We start from the raw sequence: 21,003 nt of genomic DNA on the forward strand, positions 1-21,003 counted from the left end.
AAATCAGTCTTTCCCAGACTTTGGAGTCATGAAGGCTGTAGGGAATTCCTAATACTTTGAGGAAAAGTAACTATAGTTCGCATATTTAATGCTAGACATGCCAAATGCATTAAATATACCCCTATAAAAAATTCGTGGACAACTACTCCCAAGTCCTATACAAGTTCATAAAATTTGTGGTGGAAACAGGAATTCTAAGATGCAGAAAAAAATGAAAGCTTCAGACTTATGTTTTTAAGGTGAGCTTGTCAGCCAAGTGTTGTTCATCTACAGGTGAGAGGCAGCATTTACATATTTTAATTTATTTTTTTAATGGAGATGATATAAGCTAACACTTAATTAAATTTCAGCTTTTGTAGAATGTAGCCTAAGCATTCTACTAAATTATAGCAGGCAGATGCCAAGTTGATTTCTATGTTAATGCAATAAATAATTTTCTTGTACCTGTAGAGAGCTTCAGCTATTATTCCATTTTTAGCGAGTTTGATGTATCATAGTGTATGAATTTTAATTAAAAATTTTACTTCTGTGTATCCAGATTTTCCAATTTCATTTTCATTACTTAACCCCTGTTTCAGCCACACTACTTGCAAATTACTACAGTTAAATTTTAATTGCACATTTCACAGAGACTACATGCTGTAAATGTATAGAAGTTTAAAATGTTGAACCAGTCCCTTTCTAACACAATTTGTGTGATGAAATGAGCCATCTTTTTTCTGTGCTGGAATATTGGATTCTATACTTTCTTTCAAATTCAAACATTCAATCAATTTTTCATAGGTTTCATCAGCAGAGATAATACATATGCGGGAAGCTCAGTTTTTGTTGTGTGTTCAAACATTAGTTCATACACATGAAATACTGCTTTTTGATGAAGTGGATTCCTGTGGTAAGTCACATTTTCCTTTCTTACAGAAATGGGAAATGTAGTGTTTTGCTTTGGTTCTAATGCCCTGACACATCAATCATTGTAATTATCAGCTCTCTTTGTACCTTCTTTGTAGTGCACAATTTGTGTAGATTGAGATGGTTTTGGCTGGGTAGTCTCTTAGTTTTATGTTCCTTTTTCACTTTATTATAATTGGTACTCCCTTCAAGTAATATATTTTTTTGCTATAACACACACACACACACACACACACACACACACACACACACAGTACAGTACAGGGTGTTTATAATTACATTTCTGCTATTTATGAGGCCTCCCATGAAAAAAAGAGTGATTGAAGGACAGTTTTACTTTCTGGAAACGTTCGAAGGACATGCAGAAGAGAAACAACGAACAAAGCATTGAAAGAAACTGGTTTGTACATGAGGGTAATATTTGTTAATTGCATGCAATGTGTACACATCAGATTACAAACATTGCTCACTGTGATAACCTTCTGTGTCCACAACAACCTGGAATCACACTAGGGATACCATTTCACAATTGTTCACAGCACTTTTCCAATGGTGGACCCTGAAATGTTCAGCTGTTGTGACACAGCTCATGTATTGCTTGAAGATTGCACATTGTATCAAGCATTCTCAGCAATGCCAACAGTAACTTCAGCAGTTCGTGGTGCAATTGGCTATTTACCTCTCCCAGGAGCAAGTCTCAAATCTCCAGTTAATTTGAACTTCGGAACCATGTTCTTAAACTTGGGTGTGGAAAGAGGACCTCTCCATATTCCTTTAACCCATCGATACTTCTGAAGAGCAACAGCACTACTGCTATTGTTTTGATAAAAAAGCATGATGAGTAAATTGCTGTTCACGTTGCCCAGACCCATGTTTACTGTCTGCACCTGTAATATGTTCTGACACATTTTAACCAGTGTCTCCATACAAATACCGTGTCATGACCTTTTACTACACAAGCAAATCCTGCAGTACACAATATGAACATCATGTCTATGAAGTGTGGTACTCATATGGCAAATAGTTTTCTATTTACACTGGCTCAAGTAGCAAAACAGTAATTATAACCACCTTGTATCTCGAGGTAACAGTTAGGTGATTAATACTAAGTTTAGTTTTTAGCATATTGATGACCTAAAGATAGTATATTGTGGAACCATCATTAGCTGTAGTAATTACTTCTGTGTGTCAGGGTAAAAAATCAGTTATGGAAAATGAAAAATAGATATGCTGTACCAACTGTTCCATGCAAAGGACATTTTATACAGGCTGTAAATGGTGCAGAATGTTTAAAAATAGTGTCCTCTTTTTTTGCAAGAGATAGTCTTTGGTCAAAACTAAATGTTTTCAGAAAGAAATACTTCTTGACTAATGGGTAGTTCTACTCTGATAGCCATCTGCCTTAAAATGACCCCATAACAAAAAATTTAAGGGATTAATATCAGGTGAATGAGGGAAACTATTCTCTTCGGTCTCCTCAACCAATCCACCTCCCGGGGGCTCACCACTCTTTGGCGGGTTCTTGCAGCATCTTTTCCCTTCCGTGCTGCATGTCCATCCTCTTGCTATTTTTTCCCCTCCCTTGGGGAACATGTCTGGGGTGGTGTTGGGAATGTTCCACATTGTCCGTCGCTGACATAAGAACAGTCTCACCACTATTTTTTGTTCCCATTCCCTTTTCCTTTCTTTGTTCACCTTCTCCTACCCTTCCTCCGCATTGGCGTTTGAGGTTCCTCTTTTTCTTCTTCCTCCCTCTGTGCTCCTGAAGGCCGGCCCAAGTGTCTTGACATGTTACAGGTGACTGGGTAATGCATAATTCCCAGTCTCGGGTTGTCAGGTAGCGTTCGCACATACTCCTAGTATAGACCAGGCCTAGGGAAGCGTGACTGCCTGAGCTGCTACCTTCCTAAATGGCCGAATGGTCCCTCCATCAGTTGTTCGGGAGTTGTGACCTGAGGTGTGAACGGTCACCTAAGGCGGGTGCCCCCTCTTGTGAAGGGGGCTCCCAGTTGGAAGGCGCGCACCATTAGAGACACTGGCAATCATGGAGGATTTTCTCACAATGAGCTAATCATCTTCATAATTAATGTCTATGAAACATAATGAATGAGGCGAATGATTCAAATATCCTTTCAGCTACACCATGGTTCCTCATGGTTTCACATACTGAAGACAGTCAGTCCTTCGCAATGGTAAATCCATTCATTATTCAGAAAGGAGTTGAAGAAATTGCTGGTCTTGTGAAATCCTGCTCTTGTTCACAGAATGGCACTGTGCTTTTGGAGACTACTTCTGGTTCTCAAGCACAACAACTACATGCCACTTTGCTTTTCCATGGCTATCCTGTTCATGTCAAGGCCCATAGAACTCTGAATTCTTCCTGTGGTGTTATTTACACTAGGCTGCTTGATGGTCTGCCAGCGGCAGAAATCCAATCACACCTCTCTGATCAGAGTGTCATTGCCGTCCATTATGAAAGATCTAAGCAGATCAAGAAATTATCACAGTCCAACCGTACATTCCGACTCTGATTCACTGGTATCAGTGTCGTCATTTCAACCTCACTTGAATGTCTTGTGGACACCCAGCCAAATGTGTATCATGTGGTAGGGATGCGCACGAGGATGGTTGTCCGCCTCCTCTTCCCCACTGTATCAACTGCAGTGCTGACCATACTGCCTGCTCCGGAGATTTTTCCCTGTGTCTCGAAGAGTGGGCTGTCCAGGAGATGCAAGTAAAAGAAAAAGTTACTTACCCGGTTGCTCGCAAGTTACTGGCTAGTCCCAAACCCTGTGTTCTACCATGTGGGACTTGTAATAATGTGCTTGCTACATCTCGCTCCATGAAGGACATGACCACACAGACATGTGACCTGAATTTCAGCTCCGAGGTTGTGAAATCGCCCAGTGTCAAGGTAGCATCACCATCCCCTCGTCCAGCTGTGCAACAAGCCATCAAACTCTCACCTCAAGGGGCAAAGTCAGCTGCTTCACAACCAGTAGGCCGGAAAGAACAGTAGTAGTACTCTCGTGAAGACTTCCTACGTCCCTCCAGCCAACCAAAACCTGAATACTCCTCTGCTAACTGGAAAAGTTCAAAGCTGTCCAACAAAGGCAAATGGTCCTCTACTTCCCTGACTCGAAGATTCTCTTTAACAGTGTGTCACCACATAACACCTTCACCCAGCCGGCCTCATTGCCGCTGGTGTGCACCACCAATCGTTTTTCTGTGTTGGACAGACAAACAGCACAAGAAAGCTGCTGCTTCAGTGAGCCTCATGGAGCAGGATTCTCCTGCCTCTGTGCCCTATAGCAGTCAGTCTTTGCAGTCTGGCACTCGACAGCTGCCGAATTTAAACCTCTTCATTTTTTCCTCATCATGACTTTCCTCTGATGCAAAGTTCACAGCCTTTGATCAAACAAAGAGGATTTATTACTGCTTTTACAATTGCAGTGTTCCCTTGTGTTCTGCTTTCAGGAAACAAAATTGTGTCCTCACGATGGCTTTGAGTTTTTGCATTTCTTCCTGGTCCGTTTAGATCTTCCCCCTAAGGTCGGCATTCCATTTCGTGCGGAAGGTCGGCATTCCATTACATGCGGGAGTAATGCTGCTCATACAGGATGACATTCAGTCAGCCTATCTCCCTGCCTACCCATTTTCAAACTACTGCAGTTCGCCTTTTCCTTCCTTATGTGACGTTTTCCCTTTGTACCATTTATATCCCTCCATCATTCGATGTCACCAGGGCAGACTTCCTCCAGCTTATTGGGTAGCTACCTCATCCATTTCAGCTGCTCGGTGACCTTAATGTGCACCATCCCCTTTGGGGTTTTCCCAGGACCTGTCAGAGGTGCCCTCTTGGCTGACCTCCTTAATAAACTTAAATAACCTCTTCTACCTTAACACAGGAGCACCCACATTCCTTACCGACTCCTGACACACCTATTCCCATTTGGACCTGCTTTTCCACACTGCCCAACTTGCCCATCATCTCCAGTGACCCGTTCTTTCTGACATCTACTCAAGCGACCATTTCCCATGTGCTATCCATTTGCTGACTCCTACCCCACCTGCGTGCACACCCAAATGGTAGCTTTCTAGTCTGACTGGCGGCTTTACTCCTCCATGTCAACCTTCGAAGAACAAGATTTCCCCAGTTGTGATGACTCGGTGGAATACCTTACAAATGTTATCCTTTGTTTGTTGTTGTGGTCTTCAGTCCTGAGACTGGTTTGATGCAGCTCTCCATGCTACTCTATCCTGTGCAAGCTTCTTCATCTCCCAGTACCTACTGCAACCTACATCCTTCTGAATCTGCTTAGTGTATTCATCTCTTGGTCTCCCCCTATGATTTTTACCCTCCACGCTGCCCTCCAATACTAAATTGGTGATCCCTTGATGCCTCAGAACATGTCCTACCAACCGATCCCTTCTTCTGGTCAAGTTGTGCCACAAACTTCTCTTCTCCCCAATCCTATTCAATACTTCATCATTAGTTATGTGATCTACCCATCTAATGTTATCCTTACTGCTGTAGAATGTTCCATTCCTCACACTCCCTCTTTACCACATGTCCCAAGTCCCAATCTCTTGGTGGACTGAGGCATGCCGTGACATGATTTGTGCGCCTTCAATGGCAAACTGCATTCATTATAAAACAGAATTTGTGTACAGTGTCATTTTGTTCTTTGGGGTAGCAACAAAGCTAGCTGGATTTCATTCACTAGTTCTTTTAACAGTTCCACTCCCTCCCAACCCCCCCGCCCCCCTTCGGCCCCCATTTGTCGTGTGGGCCAACCTCCAACGGCTCTCTGGGACCAATATCCATTCCCCAATTTCCGACCTGACAGTAGCAGACAATCTCATTGTGGACCCTGTTGCTATCTCAAACACCTTGGGCTGCCATTTTGCGGAAATTTTGAGCTCTTCACACTATCACCCTCCCTTCCTCCAATGGAAGGAGGCGGCCCAGGCGACACCATTCTCTTCTCAGACTTGAGTGCTACAATGCCGCCTTCACTATGAGGGAGCTAGATCATGCTCTCACTTCATCCTGATCCTCTGCCCCAGGGCCAGACGCTGTTCACATTCAGATGTTGCAGTACCTTTCTTTTACAGGCAAGCACTTTCTGCTTAATACATACAACCACGTCTGGGCAGAGGGTACATTTCCCAGACACTGGCATGAAGCCCCTGTCATACCAATACCTAAGTCCGGTAAGGACAAACACCTTCCTTCCAGTTAAGGCCCCATTTCTCTCACTGGTTGTGTTTGCGAGGTGATGGAATGTATGATTCATGCCTGGATTGCAATTTACTAACCACTGCACAGTGTGTATTTTGAGCGTGCCGTTCTGCAGTTGACCATCTCGTCACTTTGTCCACCATTGTCACAAATGGTTTTCTGTGGAAACCCTAGACTGTGGCTGTGCTTTCTGATTTGAAGAAGGCCTACGACACCTTATGGAGAATTGGTATCCTCTGTACTCTCTACATGTGGGGCTTTCATGGCAGCCTGCCCTTCTCCTTGAGGAATTTTTAAAAGACTGAGTATTCAAGGTGTGTGTGGGTTCTGCCTTGTTGGACACCTTTAGCCAGGAAAATGATGTGCCTCAGGGTTTTGTCCCGAGCGTCATCCTCTTTGGTGTCACCATTAACCCTGTAATGGTCTGTCTCCTGCCAGGCAACTCTGACTCCCTTTTTGTTGACGATTTTGCCATCCATTGCAGTTCTCTGCAGAGCTGTCTCATTGAGTGACGTCTTTAACGATGTCTAGATTGTCTGTACTCATGGAGCATCGATAATGGCGTTTGTTTTTTCACTATCAAAATTGTTTGTCTGAATTTCTGGCGGTGCAGTTGGTTTCTCCCACCATCTTCACATTTTGGGCCTATTGCTCTTTAGTTCATTGAAACTAAAAAATTCCTGGGACTCATGCTCAATAGGAAACACTCTTGATCCTCCCATGTGTCTTACCTGGCTGCCTGCTGTACGAGGTCCCTTAATGTCCTACGTGCCCTCAATGGTACTTCGTGGGGAGCAGATCGAACCACCCTCCTCTGTTTTTACTGGTTCCTTGTCCATTCGAAACTAGGCTACAGGTGCTTTGTTTATGCGTCTGCACGTCCAACCCTCTTATACAGTCTCAACACTATCCACCATTGTGGCATCTGTCTGGCCACTGGCACCTTTTACACTAGCCCGGTTGAGAGTCTGTAAGTCGAAGCTGCTGAACTACCATTGTCCTACTGCCATGACTATCTCCTCAGCACGTGTGCATGCCGTTTGTCTGCCGTGCATGGCCACACACCCTGTGCCGCCTCCTTTAATGACTCCTTTGATCACCAGTATGGGGTGCATCGCTCTTCTCTGTTACTTCCTAGAGTCCACTTTCACCTCTTGCTCTGGGGGCTTAACGTACACTACCTAAAACTTTTCTGGTGGGTTTGAACCCTTCACCACCTTGGCTTCGTGCAGTGGCTCATGTTTACCTTGGCCTTCATTCAATTCCTAAGGACACTACTCCAGCCTCACTCTATATTCTTCAATTACATGGCCTTTGCATGGAACTTCGCAATAGTACCGTTGTGTATGCTGATGGCTCTCGGACTGGCTGTGGTATCAGGTGTGCTTTCATCATTGGTGCCACCATTTTTCAGTATCTGCTTCCCGCACACTGCTCAGTATTTACAGCAGAGCTCTTCGACTTGCATCAGGCCACAGAGTACATCTGGCGACACAAGCTTTAAATTGTGGTGTCCTCTGCTCAGACTAGTCTCTCAGCGCTATTCAAAGTCTCTGTGCGGTGTACAATCCCATTCCTTAGTGCAACAAGTCCAATAAAACTGTGACTTGCTCACTGTTGATGGAGGCACTGTGATGTTTATGTGAGTTCCTGGTGATGTCGATCTGCCAGGAAATGAGGCTGCTGCCAAGGCTGCAGTCCTCATACCTCTGCCCACTAGTTCCTGTATTCCCTCTGGTGATATCTGCATTGCCATCTGTCAGGAGGTGGTGTCACTTTGGCGTTGGCATTTGTCCTCCCTTCATGGGAAGAAGCTCCAGATTATTAAGACTCTTGGAGTGGCTTGGATGACCAACTCTTGGCCCTCCCGCTGGGAGAGGTCATTTTAACTAGATTGCATGTTAGCCATCACCATTTAAGCGGTGCTCCCCCACCACTTCATGCACATTGTGCCCAAGTTTTACCTGTCCTCCATTTCCTGATGGAATGCCCATGTTTTAACCATTTATGTTCCCACTTGGGTTTGCCATCAAACATCAAAGTTATCCGCCATTTTAGCAAATGATGCATGGGTTGTTGACCGCATTTTATTTTTTATTCTTTGCAGCAATGTGGTGAAAGCCTTTTCTTTCCCTTTGTTTCTCTGTGGTGTATTTTATATACCTTTCACCACGTCTCTGTTTTTAGCTGTCTTCTCTTACGCTGATTGGGATTGATGTGTAGTAGTTTTTTAACTCCTCTCTGTCTTCGTGTTCTATACTTTGAGATGGCTGAATATGACCCCAGTTGTTTTTGCATCCTAAAACCAAACAGTCCAACATCAACCAATCCATATCTCATGAAATATTTGCATTTGGTACTATTCTATGAGGCATAGAAAATAAATGTGGACCTCCATTGTGCATAAAACTATCCACTATCTTTTGCTAGAATAAAATTTTGTAATAATGCGTGAGATTGTTGCGCAAGAGTTGTTGATAAATAGTGCCTATTAATTTTTCTAAGATTCTGCAGGAACAGTTCCTGCCACCACGTTGGTACTAAAGTGAATCTGATGACCTTGCTGCCATGATTCTCAAGGATTTGAATTTGTCAGTCTGTGATTACTGTGGTACTTTATTATCCCATTTTTTGTGAATCTAGTGCTCCATCTTAGAATCCATTGGCAAAAGTGTAATATGGCATGGTAGTCTTGTGGCCCGAGAACTAGCACACGCTGTATGTGATTTGAATAAATAACAAATGAACGTCGATAGGAATACAGCCTTCATCACTGAGTACTGGCTGTTCTCAACACAATCAATTTGGTCTGATAATCTCCTGTAAAAATATTTGACACTTTTCAAACACCCAGTATATGATCATAATCACCACATCATACACCTATTCTGCTGTGATCTTCAGTAACAATTTGAGGATGTGGAACAACTACCTTTGCCTATAGTACAGGCCTGCTATTTTTAATAAGAGGTAATGATAGACATTTTAGATTAGTCTTCTGGGATTTCTGTGCTACATAAATCTGTTAAAATTTGTCAGGTGCTTTGGCTGACATTTCCATGTGATGAGTGGATCTTCTTCAGGACAATCCAACCCCCTGCAAGTCCACCTTGCTTGATGTTGAATTTCTTGAACTGTATGTGTTGACACTGTCCTAGCTTTTATACAGTGTTTACAATTACAGCAGGGTTATTGAAAAACAGACCATTCTTACAACATGACAAATACTGTTGTGGACTTGATGTTTTTGTGCTTAGTAAGTTGTGCATACTCCAGCTGTACGTACTCGAACCGCACTATGAGAATTTGACTCAATATACTTCCTGGCTTCTGGCATTGTTCTGTGCAGATATGGTACTGATGCAGCAGATGTTCAGTTTTTGTATTAGTATTTCTTGGCTTTTGTGTTATTGAGTTACTGGCTGCAATTACCTACTGTTGGGAATACTGATCGGTAATTTTCATTGGCATGCTTAGTAGCCTTAGTCCTGAATAGGGAAGTCAGATGAGAATTAATATTTATTGCAGTTTGAAAAAAACAACTGATAATGCATTAATTGCTTAATGGCGATGGTTCTGGTTGCTAAAGAATAAAAGTACATTCCATGGGTACCTGCCTTAAGATGCAGTGTCATTAAGAGTGTCTCTCTCTTCCTTTGTCACCATCTTGGCTGAGACAGTGTTTGAAAAAAACTTTATCAAAGCTCTCATCAAACACTGTACATTCTCTAACTTCTTTCTCTTATGGTATGTCACTGATTCATGATAGAAGATGGTCCTTCATAGGCAGGTCTTCCAATTTATTTAAAATGTCACTACCATTCAACTGTGGAGTTGGATTAAGAGTGTCTTGTGAAACATTAAAAATTTTAATAATGTACTTGTAAATTACTGAAGCTTATCTACAGAATAGTTCATATTGCTCTTGGTATGGTTTTTTTTTTTTCCCCAGACTACTCCATTGAATTATATGTAATCACTTTTATCTTCATTTCATAAGAATATGCGTTTTTGACAATAACTTTGTGACTAAACTTCTCAGAGTAGTTATTCATGCCTTGCATGTTTTCGGGCCTTCATTGTTGAGAACTTTTTCATTCATAATTGTAATCTGCAACTACTTTTCAGTTGTAATACAAAACAGTTTAAAGTAGTTTTTGTGAGTTTGTGGTTCTGACTTTCTACAGGGCATATGGGTGATAAAATTACTTACATTGAATTAGAGAAGTTGTGTTATTTTGTCAGTTACCATTAAGTTAAAGACATGTTATTATCTAGATTTTTCTAGTATGTAATGTGCATGAAGATTGAAATATCCTCAAATACAAAGCATTAATTTTGTTAAACATTAATTTATTGGAAATGGACAAACTTTGGCTGTTCCTACAGAACAAAGAAAATAATGGTAATCAGTGGTTAGGAGACCATCATATAAAAAACAGTAACATATACTACTAAGACTACAGGGCAGGTTTTTGTGGGAAAAAAATGCACCTACTTATGATTCTGTATGGAAGAAAGAAACGTGAGTGAATTTCCTTCACTGAAATAGAAACAGGTAAATCAAATAGATAAAGATAGTATTAACTAAGGGCAGAACAACAAAACACAGTGGGTACAGGAACTAGAGCAAATACTAGTAAACAGTCTAAAAGATATTTCATTCAAATTTATAATCTTATACCAAATGAATTAACAAATGGCGGAGCTGATCCCCCATGGTACACAAAACAGGTCAGAACACTGTCGCAGAAACAATGAAAAAAGCATGCCAAATTTAAACGAATGCTCGATTCCCAAGATTGGTGATCTACAGAAGTTCAGAATTTAGCAAGGACTTAAGTGCAAGATGTTTATAATAGTTTCCATGACGAAACTTTATCTCGAAACCTGACACACAGTTCACAGAGATTCTGTTTGTATGTAAAGTAGTGACAAGACACAATCAGTGCCTTGTCTGCATGATAACAATGGAAATCATGATCACAATGGAAATACTATCAATGACAGTGATGCTAAAGCAAAATTACTGAACACAGCCTTCTGAAATTAGATCACCAAAGAAGACAAAGTAAATATTATAGAATTTGAATCGAGAATAGCTGCCAACATCAGTAACTTAGAAGTAGATATATTGAGAGTAATGAAGAGTCTTCTGCTCCCGATTGTATACCAATTATGTTCCATTCAGAGTATGCTGATGCAATATATTCATACTTAACGATCATATACAACTGCTCGTTCGACAAAAGATCTGTATTCAAAGATTGGAAAGTTGAGATGGGAAAGTTGCACAGATCACACACATGTTCAAGAAAGGCAGTAGGAATAATCCATTTAATTACAGGTCCACATCATTAATGCCGATATGCAGCAGCCCTCTGAAACACACATTGTGTTTGAACATTATGAATTACCTCGAAGGGAATGGTCTCTTGACATACACTCAACAAAGGATTTCAAACTCAGTCTGTATTTCTAGAGTTCCTGTTGGAGATCACAGTTCATAGTAATTGACAGAAAGTCACTGAGTAAAATGGAATTGATTTCTGGCATTACCGAAGGTAGAGTTATAGGCCCTATGCTGTTCCTTATCTATATAAAAGATTTAGGAGACAGTCTGAGCAATAATCTTAGGTTGTTTGGAGATGATGCTGCTATTTATTGTCCAGTCAAGCCATTAGAAGATCAAAACTAAATGCAAAATGATTTAGATAAAATATCTGTATGGTGCGAAAATTGACAGTTGACCATAAATAACGAGAAGTGTGAGTGCTAAAAGAAATCTATTAAACTTCAGTTACAGGGTTAATCAGTGAAATCTAAAGGTTGTAATTGCAACTGAATATCTAGGATTTACAATTATGAAAAACTTAAATCAAAAAGAATACCCAGAAAATGTTGTGTGGAAGGCAAACCAAAGACTGTATTTTATTGGCAGAAAACTTAGAAGATTCAACAGACCTACTAAAGAATCTGTCTACACTATGCTTACGTCTTATTTTGGAGTACTGTTGCATCGCATGGGGCCCTTGCCAGATATAGGTTTATCAGAGTACATTGAGAAAGTTCAAAGAAGGGCAGCATGCTTTGTATTATTGAGAAATAGGGCAGAGAGTGTAACAGATATGATACAGAATATGGAGTGGACATAACAAAGATGTTTATTGTTGCAGCAGGATCTCGTAATGAAATTTCTCCTCAGATTGCGAAAATATTTTGTTGATGCTGACCTACAGAGGGAGAAATGATTATCATAATAAAATAAGGGAAATCAGAGTTTTCACAGAAAGAGATAAGTGTCTGCTTTGTCCAAGTTCTGTTTATGTTGTCCTTGTGCTGTTCAAGAATGGAAAAATAGAGAATTAGTGCGAAGGTGGTTAAGTGAATCCTCTGCCAGGCACTTAAGTGCGATTTGCAGAGTAACCATGTAGACATAGGGGAAGACACAGTCTTCTTCTTGTGTGGTGTGGCCTACGTTTCATTGTAGTAGTATATTTATCATTTATTTACTGAATTTTTGTGTTTTACAGTAGTTCTCTCTCTCTCTCTCTCTCTCTCTCTCTCTCTCTCTCTCTCTCTCTCTCACACACACACACACACACACACACACACACACACACACACACACAGCATGACAGTGCAAGATGGGTAAGGTTTGTTTTATTATTTAGATTTATTGTTATCAGATCATGAGTGTCTTAACACTTGAGCCTCTCAAATTTCAAAGATTGCAGAAGCATTAGAGTTTCGTGTACTGCTGTGTTGTGGATGTAGATGAGTACTTCGCTTAGAGGAAAGCAGTTGCAGCCTGTCACTTGCTGTTGACAACTGTTAATTGTTTTCAAGCAGATAAATATTCCTTAGTGTAGCAAACCAGTTGTTAATTTATTGAAGAACAGCAGTAGCTAGTGAGGACCATACCATATAGAACTACCATCTTGTTACAGAATACTGTAGCCAGTTCATTCTTGCACTAGTGCCCACTATATGTTAACGGGAGCCAACATAAACATTATTTCAGGAATGCTACTGCTGAGCATGGAAAGCTCGTCAAAAGTTTGCCTGGATGATTGGTCATTTTACATGTTGGTGCTTACTAATAACTGGGTCTGAGTACATTGAATTCCCTTTGAAGCAATGCGATGTGCCCTGCTTGATATAATATTCTATTAGGGTATATGACAAAATATTTCCGTGTACTGGATGTTAATATGTGATGAAATAGACAGCATGTATCTTTGTCTTTAGCTAGCAAACTGTGTGGAAACCTAGTATGCAATTGTGAATAATTTGTTTGGCTACAACCACCAGTAGAAGACCTGGACTTGCAGTAGTTTAGTGAATTACCCCATTGCTCCCAGGTTGTTTCAGAATAGTGTGAGCAGAACTCTACAGACAAGAGAACATTTGTGTGGGCAACCATGTCACCTGCTCTACGTGGGGCATTTGATAAGTAATGCAACACATTTTTCTTTTCTTTTCTTTGGTTGACAAAATGCAGAATTTGTTGTGGAACATCATGGAACATTCCTGCTTCAGCCACTATTGTTTCAGGTAGTTCAGATAGGTGGTGGTGGTGGAGTACATAGCCTACAAAATGGCATCTGTTACAGAGGTGTGTTAAAAAAGTTTCTTTTGGCAGAAAAACAGAGAATCATAGATATTCTTTGTGCTTGTACAAGGTGGAGCACTGTAATTTGCTGATTTGGGAGTGAAATGAAAAAATAATTAACGCTTAGAAACTTACAGGTTTATTTTTATCATATTGGCCAATAATGGAAGTTTCTAACTACATAGTTCGAACAGTATATCTTCACAGTTCACACACTGCTGTAGTCATTTTCTGAAATTCTCATGCACTCTTTCAAGTATGTCGTCTGGTTTCTTGCGATGTTAGCCTCAGTATTGTTCTGTAGGTCTTCCAAGGTGTTGGGACAGTTGCAATACACCTTTGACTTCAGGTAGCCCCAAAGGAAAAAATCGCATGGGGCTAAGTCCAGTGATTGTGCAGTTGAGATCCCTCATCTGAGAGATAAGCCTTTCAGGAAATGTTTGCCTCAAAAAATTCATGGTAAGCCTGCTCAGTGTGCAGTGGCAGCATTTTGTTGAAAGCATGTATCCTGTAATTGCATAGCCTTGAAAGCTGGCTGGAAAAACTCTTGCAGCGTATTTAAGTAACAATCCGAATTCACAGTTACAGCGTGACGATTTTCCTGGAAAAAGTAAGGGCCACTGGCGCTTACTCATAATATGGCACACTGCACAGTGACATGATCCGATTGCAGGGATCTCTGATGAATTTGCCTGGGGTTTGTGTCATGCCAGTAGTGAATATTCTGTTTACACACCCACTGAGATGAAAATGTGCCTCATCAGAAAAGGACACATTTGCGTCACGGGGTATGGTTGCAAGCATGTTTTCACAAGATGTTCTTTGTGTTACACAATCCTGTACTGACAATTTATAGGCCACACACAATTTATACAGGTGAAAATTCAGTTCTTCTGAAGAAGCTGGTGGAAAGAATGTCGTGAAATGTAAAGAGCAAATGCGTGTTTCTGAGCTGAGCGTTTCGGACATCGCAGTACTGCTGCTCTAACTCGTTCTTCATTTTGTGGTGCTGTAACGTTTCTCTCGGGTCCTCTTCGTACAGATGACACATCTCCTGTTGTCATGAATGTGTTTACCCAATTTAAAATTGATTGCCATCCGTGTGGGGGTACTACAAATCACAAATGAAAAGCACCCTGTACTGCAATGATTGAATGGTAATTTGAGAAATACACATGTCTTAAAATGACAGCGCCTATCGACCACGCCCATTCTCCCCTCTAATCAACCAACAGTGTTGCAACAATGTGAATTCTAGAAAAAGCAATTTACTGTGCTCCATCATCTGCAGAGACCTGGTAGTGAACAATAGCATGATGAGTCATTGGGTGAGGCATCTGTCATCATTGCAATCCAGGTTTGCATAGACATACATGTCTGATCTCCCATGTGCCGGCTGGCCACACACAGCTGTGACCCCTACAATGTTGGAACGTGCAGACAATCTCATTTGAGGTGAAGGATGAATCGCAATGAAACATATCATTGCACAGCTGGACATCTCTGTTGGTAGAGCTAAGAGTCATCTGCCAGTTGGGTACTCAAAGGTGTGTGCCCGCTGGGTTCCTCGCTGCCTATCAGGAGGTCCTGATGAGTAATGAAGAAACATCTGTGCTTGTGTGTTAAGAGGCTGATAGTGACAATTCTTTGTCGAATATCATCACAGGTGGTGAAACAGGTTTATCACTTCGAACTAGAAACAAAACAACAGTCCATGGAGTGGTGGCACACCACGTCTTCCGTGAAGAAACAGTTCAAACCTACGCCCTCAGCCAGTGACATGATGACAATGGTCTTCTTGGACTCGGAGATTATTCTGTTTGTTGTCCTCCTCCATGGTGCAACAATCGACTTGGACATGTATTGTGCTACCCTCAGGAAATTGGAGAAACGACTTCAGTGTATTCATTACCACAAAACTGCAAACTAACTTTTCCTTCTCCAAAACTACACAAGGCCTCACAAAAGTCTACGCACCTGAGACGAGTTCATAAAACTTTATTGGTCTGTTGCTCCTCATCAACCTTACAGCCTGGCTCTCACACCTCCAGACTTCAAACTGTTTGCCCAATGAATGATGCACTCTGTGACAAGCAGTACTTGATGATACAGAAAACGTTGACTCCAGCATTGACTGGTAGGTTGGTACCATGCAGGCATAAAAGCCATCCCAGTAAGGTGGGTGTAAGGCCATTGCATCGAATGGAGATTAATTTGAAAAACAAGGTTTTGTAGCCAAAAGAGTGCAGAATAATCTTAATATTGGAATCCTGAATAAAACCAATCTACCTTCAGAAAAGAACGTGTTGCACTCCTTATTGAATACCCCTCGTACACTGCTTGATGCTGTGGGCATCTGACACTTGGTGAGGGATGGCGAACACTTGGTAAGTGAAAACTGCCAATTGCTGCGGAACAACCGACCACTAGTAGTAAAAGGGAATGTAGAGGGGAAATGTCGTAGCTACAGCGAAGCCTGTGCACAAACTCTCTGTATGAATTTGATAGATAGTGCTGTATGGTGTTTGTTGAAGGTTGTCATGGAACTGATTAGTGCAATTGATGACTCTTAGAGTACCCATTGGTTCAGACAGATTCATCACCTTCATCTCTGCATATGCTCCTACTTTAGACAGTGATGAAGATACAAAGAATCAGTTCTACCACCAACTGAACAGTACTCTCTCTAAAATACCCATTCAAGATAAATTAATTTTACTTGGTGATTTCAATGCCAGAGTGGGAAGGGACAACCGTTTTTGGAGAGATGTCATGGGTAAACAAGGGGTGGGAAACTGCAATGCAAATGGGTTGCTACTTCTTGGTCTATATGCTGAGCACGAGCTTTTCATCTCCAATACCCAATTCCGTTTGCGTAACCGCTATAAGACTACATGGATGCACCCACGCTCCAAACATTGGCATCTTATAGACTACGTTATTACGCGACAGCGTGACAAGAAAGACATTCTCATCACAAAAGCAGCACTAAACATCGATGAGTGCTGGACGGACCATAGACTTTTAGTCAGCCGTTTGAGAGTACCAAAGTATCGCAAGCCACGATCCCACTTTTCAAACCCACCACGCAGAAAATTCAACATAAGCAACCTGAACAACAAAAACGTTCTCTCACACTTCCAAGACATACTGTCTGAACAATTTAACAAAGCTCCAGCAACCACACATGACGTCAAACAAGAATGGACCACATTAAAGAATATCATCAAAGAAACTGCTGAGAATGTTGTTGGTTGTAGTGCACGGAAAAGAAATGACTGGTTTGATGACAACCACGGAGAAATCCAAGCCATCATCAATGCAAAGCGGGATGCTTACCTATCCCTTGCTCAAGATCCATCCTGCGCAGAAAAGAAAGCACACTTTCAAGAACTCAAGCAGAAATGTCAAAGTGAAATACGAGTAATCAAGAACAAATGGTGGCAACAGACAGCCACAGAACTCCAAAATCTTTCTGATGCAAGGAACCTGCGTGGCTTTTACGCTGGTATTAAAGAGCTGTATGGACCTGTCCGCTCCTCATCAGGAGCACTGAAAGCTGCTGACAACTCCACCATTCTTACTGAAAGTCAGGACATCTTAAATCGTGGAAAGAGCACTTCAGCTCACTGTTAAACAGCCCTTCTACTGCCACTGGAGATTTTCTCAAAAATGTCCCACAGCACCCTCCAAAACCCTGGCTGGCTGATCCTCCAACTTGTCAAGAATTTTGCAAGGCACTCAAGAGTGTGAAACCTGGGAAGGCTCCTGGACCTGACAGCATCCCGATGGAGCTTATTGAGGGTGGCGGCTTGCCTCTAAAAACTAGACTCTTCTCACTTATTATATTAATGTGGGAAACCCGCAAGGTACCAGCTGACTTGAACTCCACAATTGTCACCATCTTCAAAAAGGCCGACAGAAGCGTCTGTGGTAACTACCGGGGAATATCTCTACTCTCTGTCACTGGAAAATTTTTTGCAAGAATCCTTTTAAATCGCCTCCAGACACTTCAGAGACTATACTACCTGAGTCTCAATACGGGTTTCGACCTTCAAGAGGGACAATTGATATGATCTTCTGTGCACGACAACTACAGGAGAAGTGCAGAGAACAGCAAAAGCCTTTACTACTTGTTTTCTACGATCTAGAAAAGGCCTTTGATGCAGTTCCCAGAGAAGCCATGTGGATGGTCTTAAAACGCTTCGGCTGCCCTGAACATTTTGTTGACCTGATTGAAGCTCTCCACGTTGATATGACTGGACAGGTCCTCTGCCAGAATGAAATGACTGGTGAATTCCCAATAACAAGTGGGCTTAAACAAGGATGCGTTCTTGCACCAACATTATTTGCATTGTATCTGGCAGCTATGCTTTACGAGACAACCGTAAACAATGCAGGAATAGAACTAAAGTACAGGTTTGATGGAGGATTATTCAACCAGTCCAGACTCCATTCAAAAAGGTTCACCAGTACCACTTGTGTGACAGAGCTGCAGTATGCTGATGACAATGCCTCTCCAGCTCATTCACCTGCAGAGTTGCAGCTGTCAGTTGATTCCTTCAGCAGGGCGTACGAACGATTTGGTCTCTCCATCAATATTCCAAAGACAAAGGTGATGGCGCAGCCAACTCCTGGCTCCTTCGTTCCTGACTTCAGCATATCCATCTATGATACACCCTTGGAACAAGTGGACCATTTCCTCTACCTGGGAAGCATACTGTCGTCCAACTGCTCATCTGGAAAAGATGTGGAGAATAGATTACGTGCTGCACATGTAGCATTTGGTCGTCTTACAAACCATGTCTTCCTGAATAAAGACCTAACACTGTACACCAAACTGATGGTGTACAAAGCTGTAGTCATTTCCACCCTGCTATATGGTTGCGAAACCTGGACGTTATATCGCTGCGATCTGAAGAAACTAGAATGCTTCAACCAACAGAAGCTAAGATATATCATGAACCTGAAATGGGGTGACTTCATATCCAACACGGCTGTTCTAGAGAAAGCAAAAATGCATAGCATGGAAGCTCTTATCATTGGGCATCAACTCAGATGGGTCGGACATGTCCAGCGGATGAAAAATGACAGACTTCCACGCCAAATGCTGTACAGTGAAGTGAGCACAGGTAAAAGGCCACGAGGTGCCCCTCTCAAACGTTATAAGGATCAGTACAAGAAAAATCTGAAAAACTTGAACATCGATCCGAGTAACTGGTCCACAATAGCAGAAGACCGAAGTCGCTGGCGCTCAGTTACCTCAAATGCTCTTCAAAACTTTGAGCTGGAACGTCGAAGAATGGAGAATGACAAACGCCAGAGACGTAAACTCCTCCAGGCTCAGCCACGTCCTCAACCTTCCATCAGCTGTAATGTCTGTGGCCGCCTGTTCCATGCTAGGATTGGATTGCTAAGCCATCAAACACTTCCACGCCTGAACCGTGACAAAGGAAATCTCAGGAGAGAAATGAAAACTCGGATACGAGTATCAGCCGCCGCCGCCGACGATTAGTGCAATCCTAATTTTCATGGATTAAATTTTAGGGCAGGCATGTGCAAGTATAAGGGACTAAAAATGTTTTATATGTATACAGTGGTGTCTGTTCATGTGGAAAGAGGTGTAAAAATGTTGGTAATATTGATAAGCAGGAATCTGCTATATATTCTGAGAGATTGAAAGGGGAAAGGGACTCTTAAAAAAAATTAGATTCTGTTCTCTGATAGAATTAACATTTAATGGTGTGTCAGAACACTTTAATAATTACAGAATTATTTAAAATAACTTTTTTCACCCTTATCAAGGCTATTTAATTGCTGCGTGACATATTAGTACCAGTAATTGATTACTTTTGTTTTTTTCCAAATTTATTTAAAAGATATTTTATGTTGTCATAACCATTATTCCAGGGTTTATTTAAAAATATGTATTATACTTTTTTTTTTACAGATTTCTTCCGGACAACAATGAAACTTCAGTATATGTGCATATTGTTCGCAAGGCTCTGTACATTTTGTGTGAGTCACTTGATGGAAGTCAATCAGTCCAACTCTTAAATCACTTGAAAAGGAAGTTAGTGGAATCTGGACATGCGCCAGAAGATTTGTGGGCCTTCGATCCAGATTTATTGGAGATAGCGCTATTGCAGATGATGTCACTGCGGTAAGCAAACTTAATTATTCGAACTAGGACCCTAGTGCCTAATAAAAATTATAATTTGGTTTGATAATGTGCCTGCTGCAATGTAGTTAAAATGCACAGTGCGGGTTGCAGGGTGTGGAATCCATTGTGCTTGCAAGAAATAGGGCTAAAACAATGAAGGTACACAACTGCGATAGTAAGCCTGTTCACTGCCTTCATACTATGGTAATATGTGATAATATTCATAAGTCAGCTCTTTGGTCCAATATATTTACAACTTTAATTTTATCTTGGTTATGCTACCTTCTCCCAAGCTGCTTCTACATCTTCATTTACGTCTAAACCCTGCATACCACAGTGAGGTGCATATCGGAGGGTACATCCCATTGTACCAGTTATTAGGGTTTCTTCCTGGTCCATTCACATATGAAGAATGGGTAGAATGATTGTTTCAATGCTTCTGTGTGCAGTAATTACTCTAATCTTATCCTCATGATCCCTGTTGGAGCGATATTTAGGGGATTGTAACATATCCCTAGAATAATGATTTAAAGCTGGTTTTTGAAACTCGAGTGTGCCATTTCAGTTCCTTCAGTATCTCTGTGACACACTTCCATGGATTAAACAAACCTTTGACCATTTGAGCTGCCCTTCTCTGTATACATTCAATATCCCCTGTTAGACCTATCCAGTACGGGTCCCACACAATTGAGCATTATTCTAGGGTGGCTCGCATGAGTGATTTGTGAGAAATCTCTTTTATAGACTGATTGCACTTTCCTAGTATTCTACCAATAAACCAAAATCTACCACCCACTTTACCCACAACTGCTCCTATGTGATATTTCCATTTCATATCTGTACAAAGTGTAACGTCTAGGTATTTGTATTAGACAGAAGATTCCAACAGTAACTCATTTATATTATAGTCGTAGGGTACTAAGTTTTTTTTAGATTTGTGAAGTGCAAAGTTTTACAGTTATGAACATTTTAGACATGTTGCCAATTTCTGAACCATGTTAAAATCTCGTCAAGATCTGACTGAATATTTATGCAGCTCCTCTCAGAGAGTACTTCATTATCGATAACTTC

General features: G+C 41.4%; 1 protein-coding gene across 3 annotated transcripts in view; it reads left to right on the plus strand.

Moving 5' to 3' along the window:
* The window catches only part of LOC124606272 (caspase-8), a 130,429-nt gene that overhangs the window by 64,173 nt on the left and 45,253 nt on the right, over positions 1–21,003 (plus strand). For all 3 annotated transcript variants that reach the window (XM_047138255.1, XM_047138271.1, XM_047138264.1), the window contains exon 6: positions 19,720–19,932. In XM_047138255.1, the coding sequence (XP_046994211.1) occupies positions 19,720–19,932 (213 nt within the window). The remainder of the gene's footprint in view (positions 1–19,719; positions 19,933–21,003) is intronic.

Source organism: Schistocerca americana, chromosome 1 (genome assembly GCF_021461395.2).
Source record: "Schistocerca americana isolate TAMUIC-IGC-003095 chromosome 1, iqSchAmer2.1, whole genome shotgun sequence".
Lineage (NCBI taxonomy): Eukaryota > Metazoa > Arthropoda > Insecta > Orthoptera > Acrididae > Schistocerca > Schistocerca americana.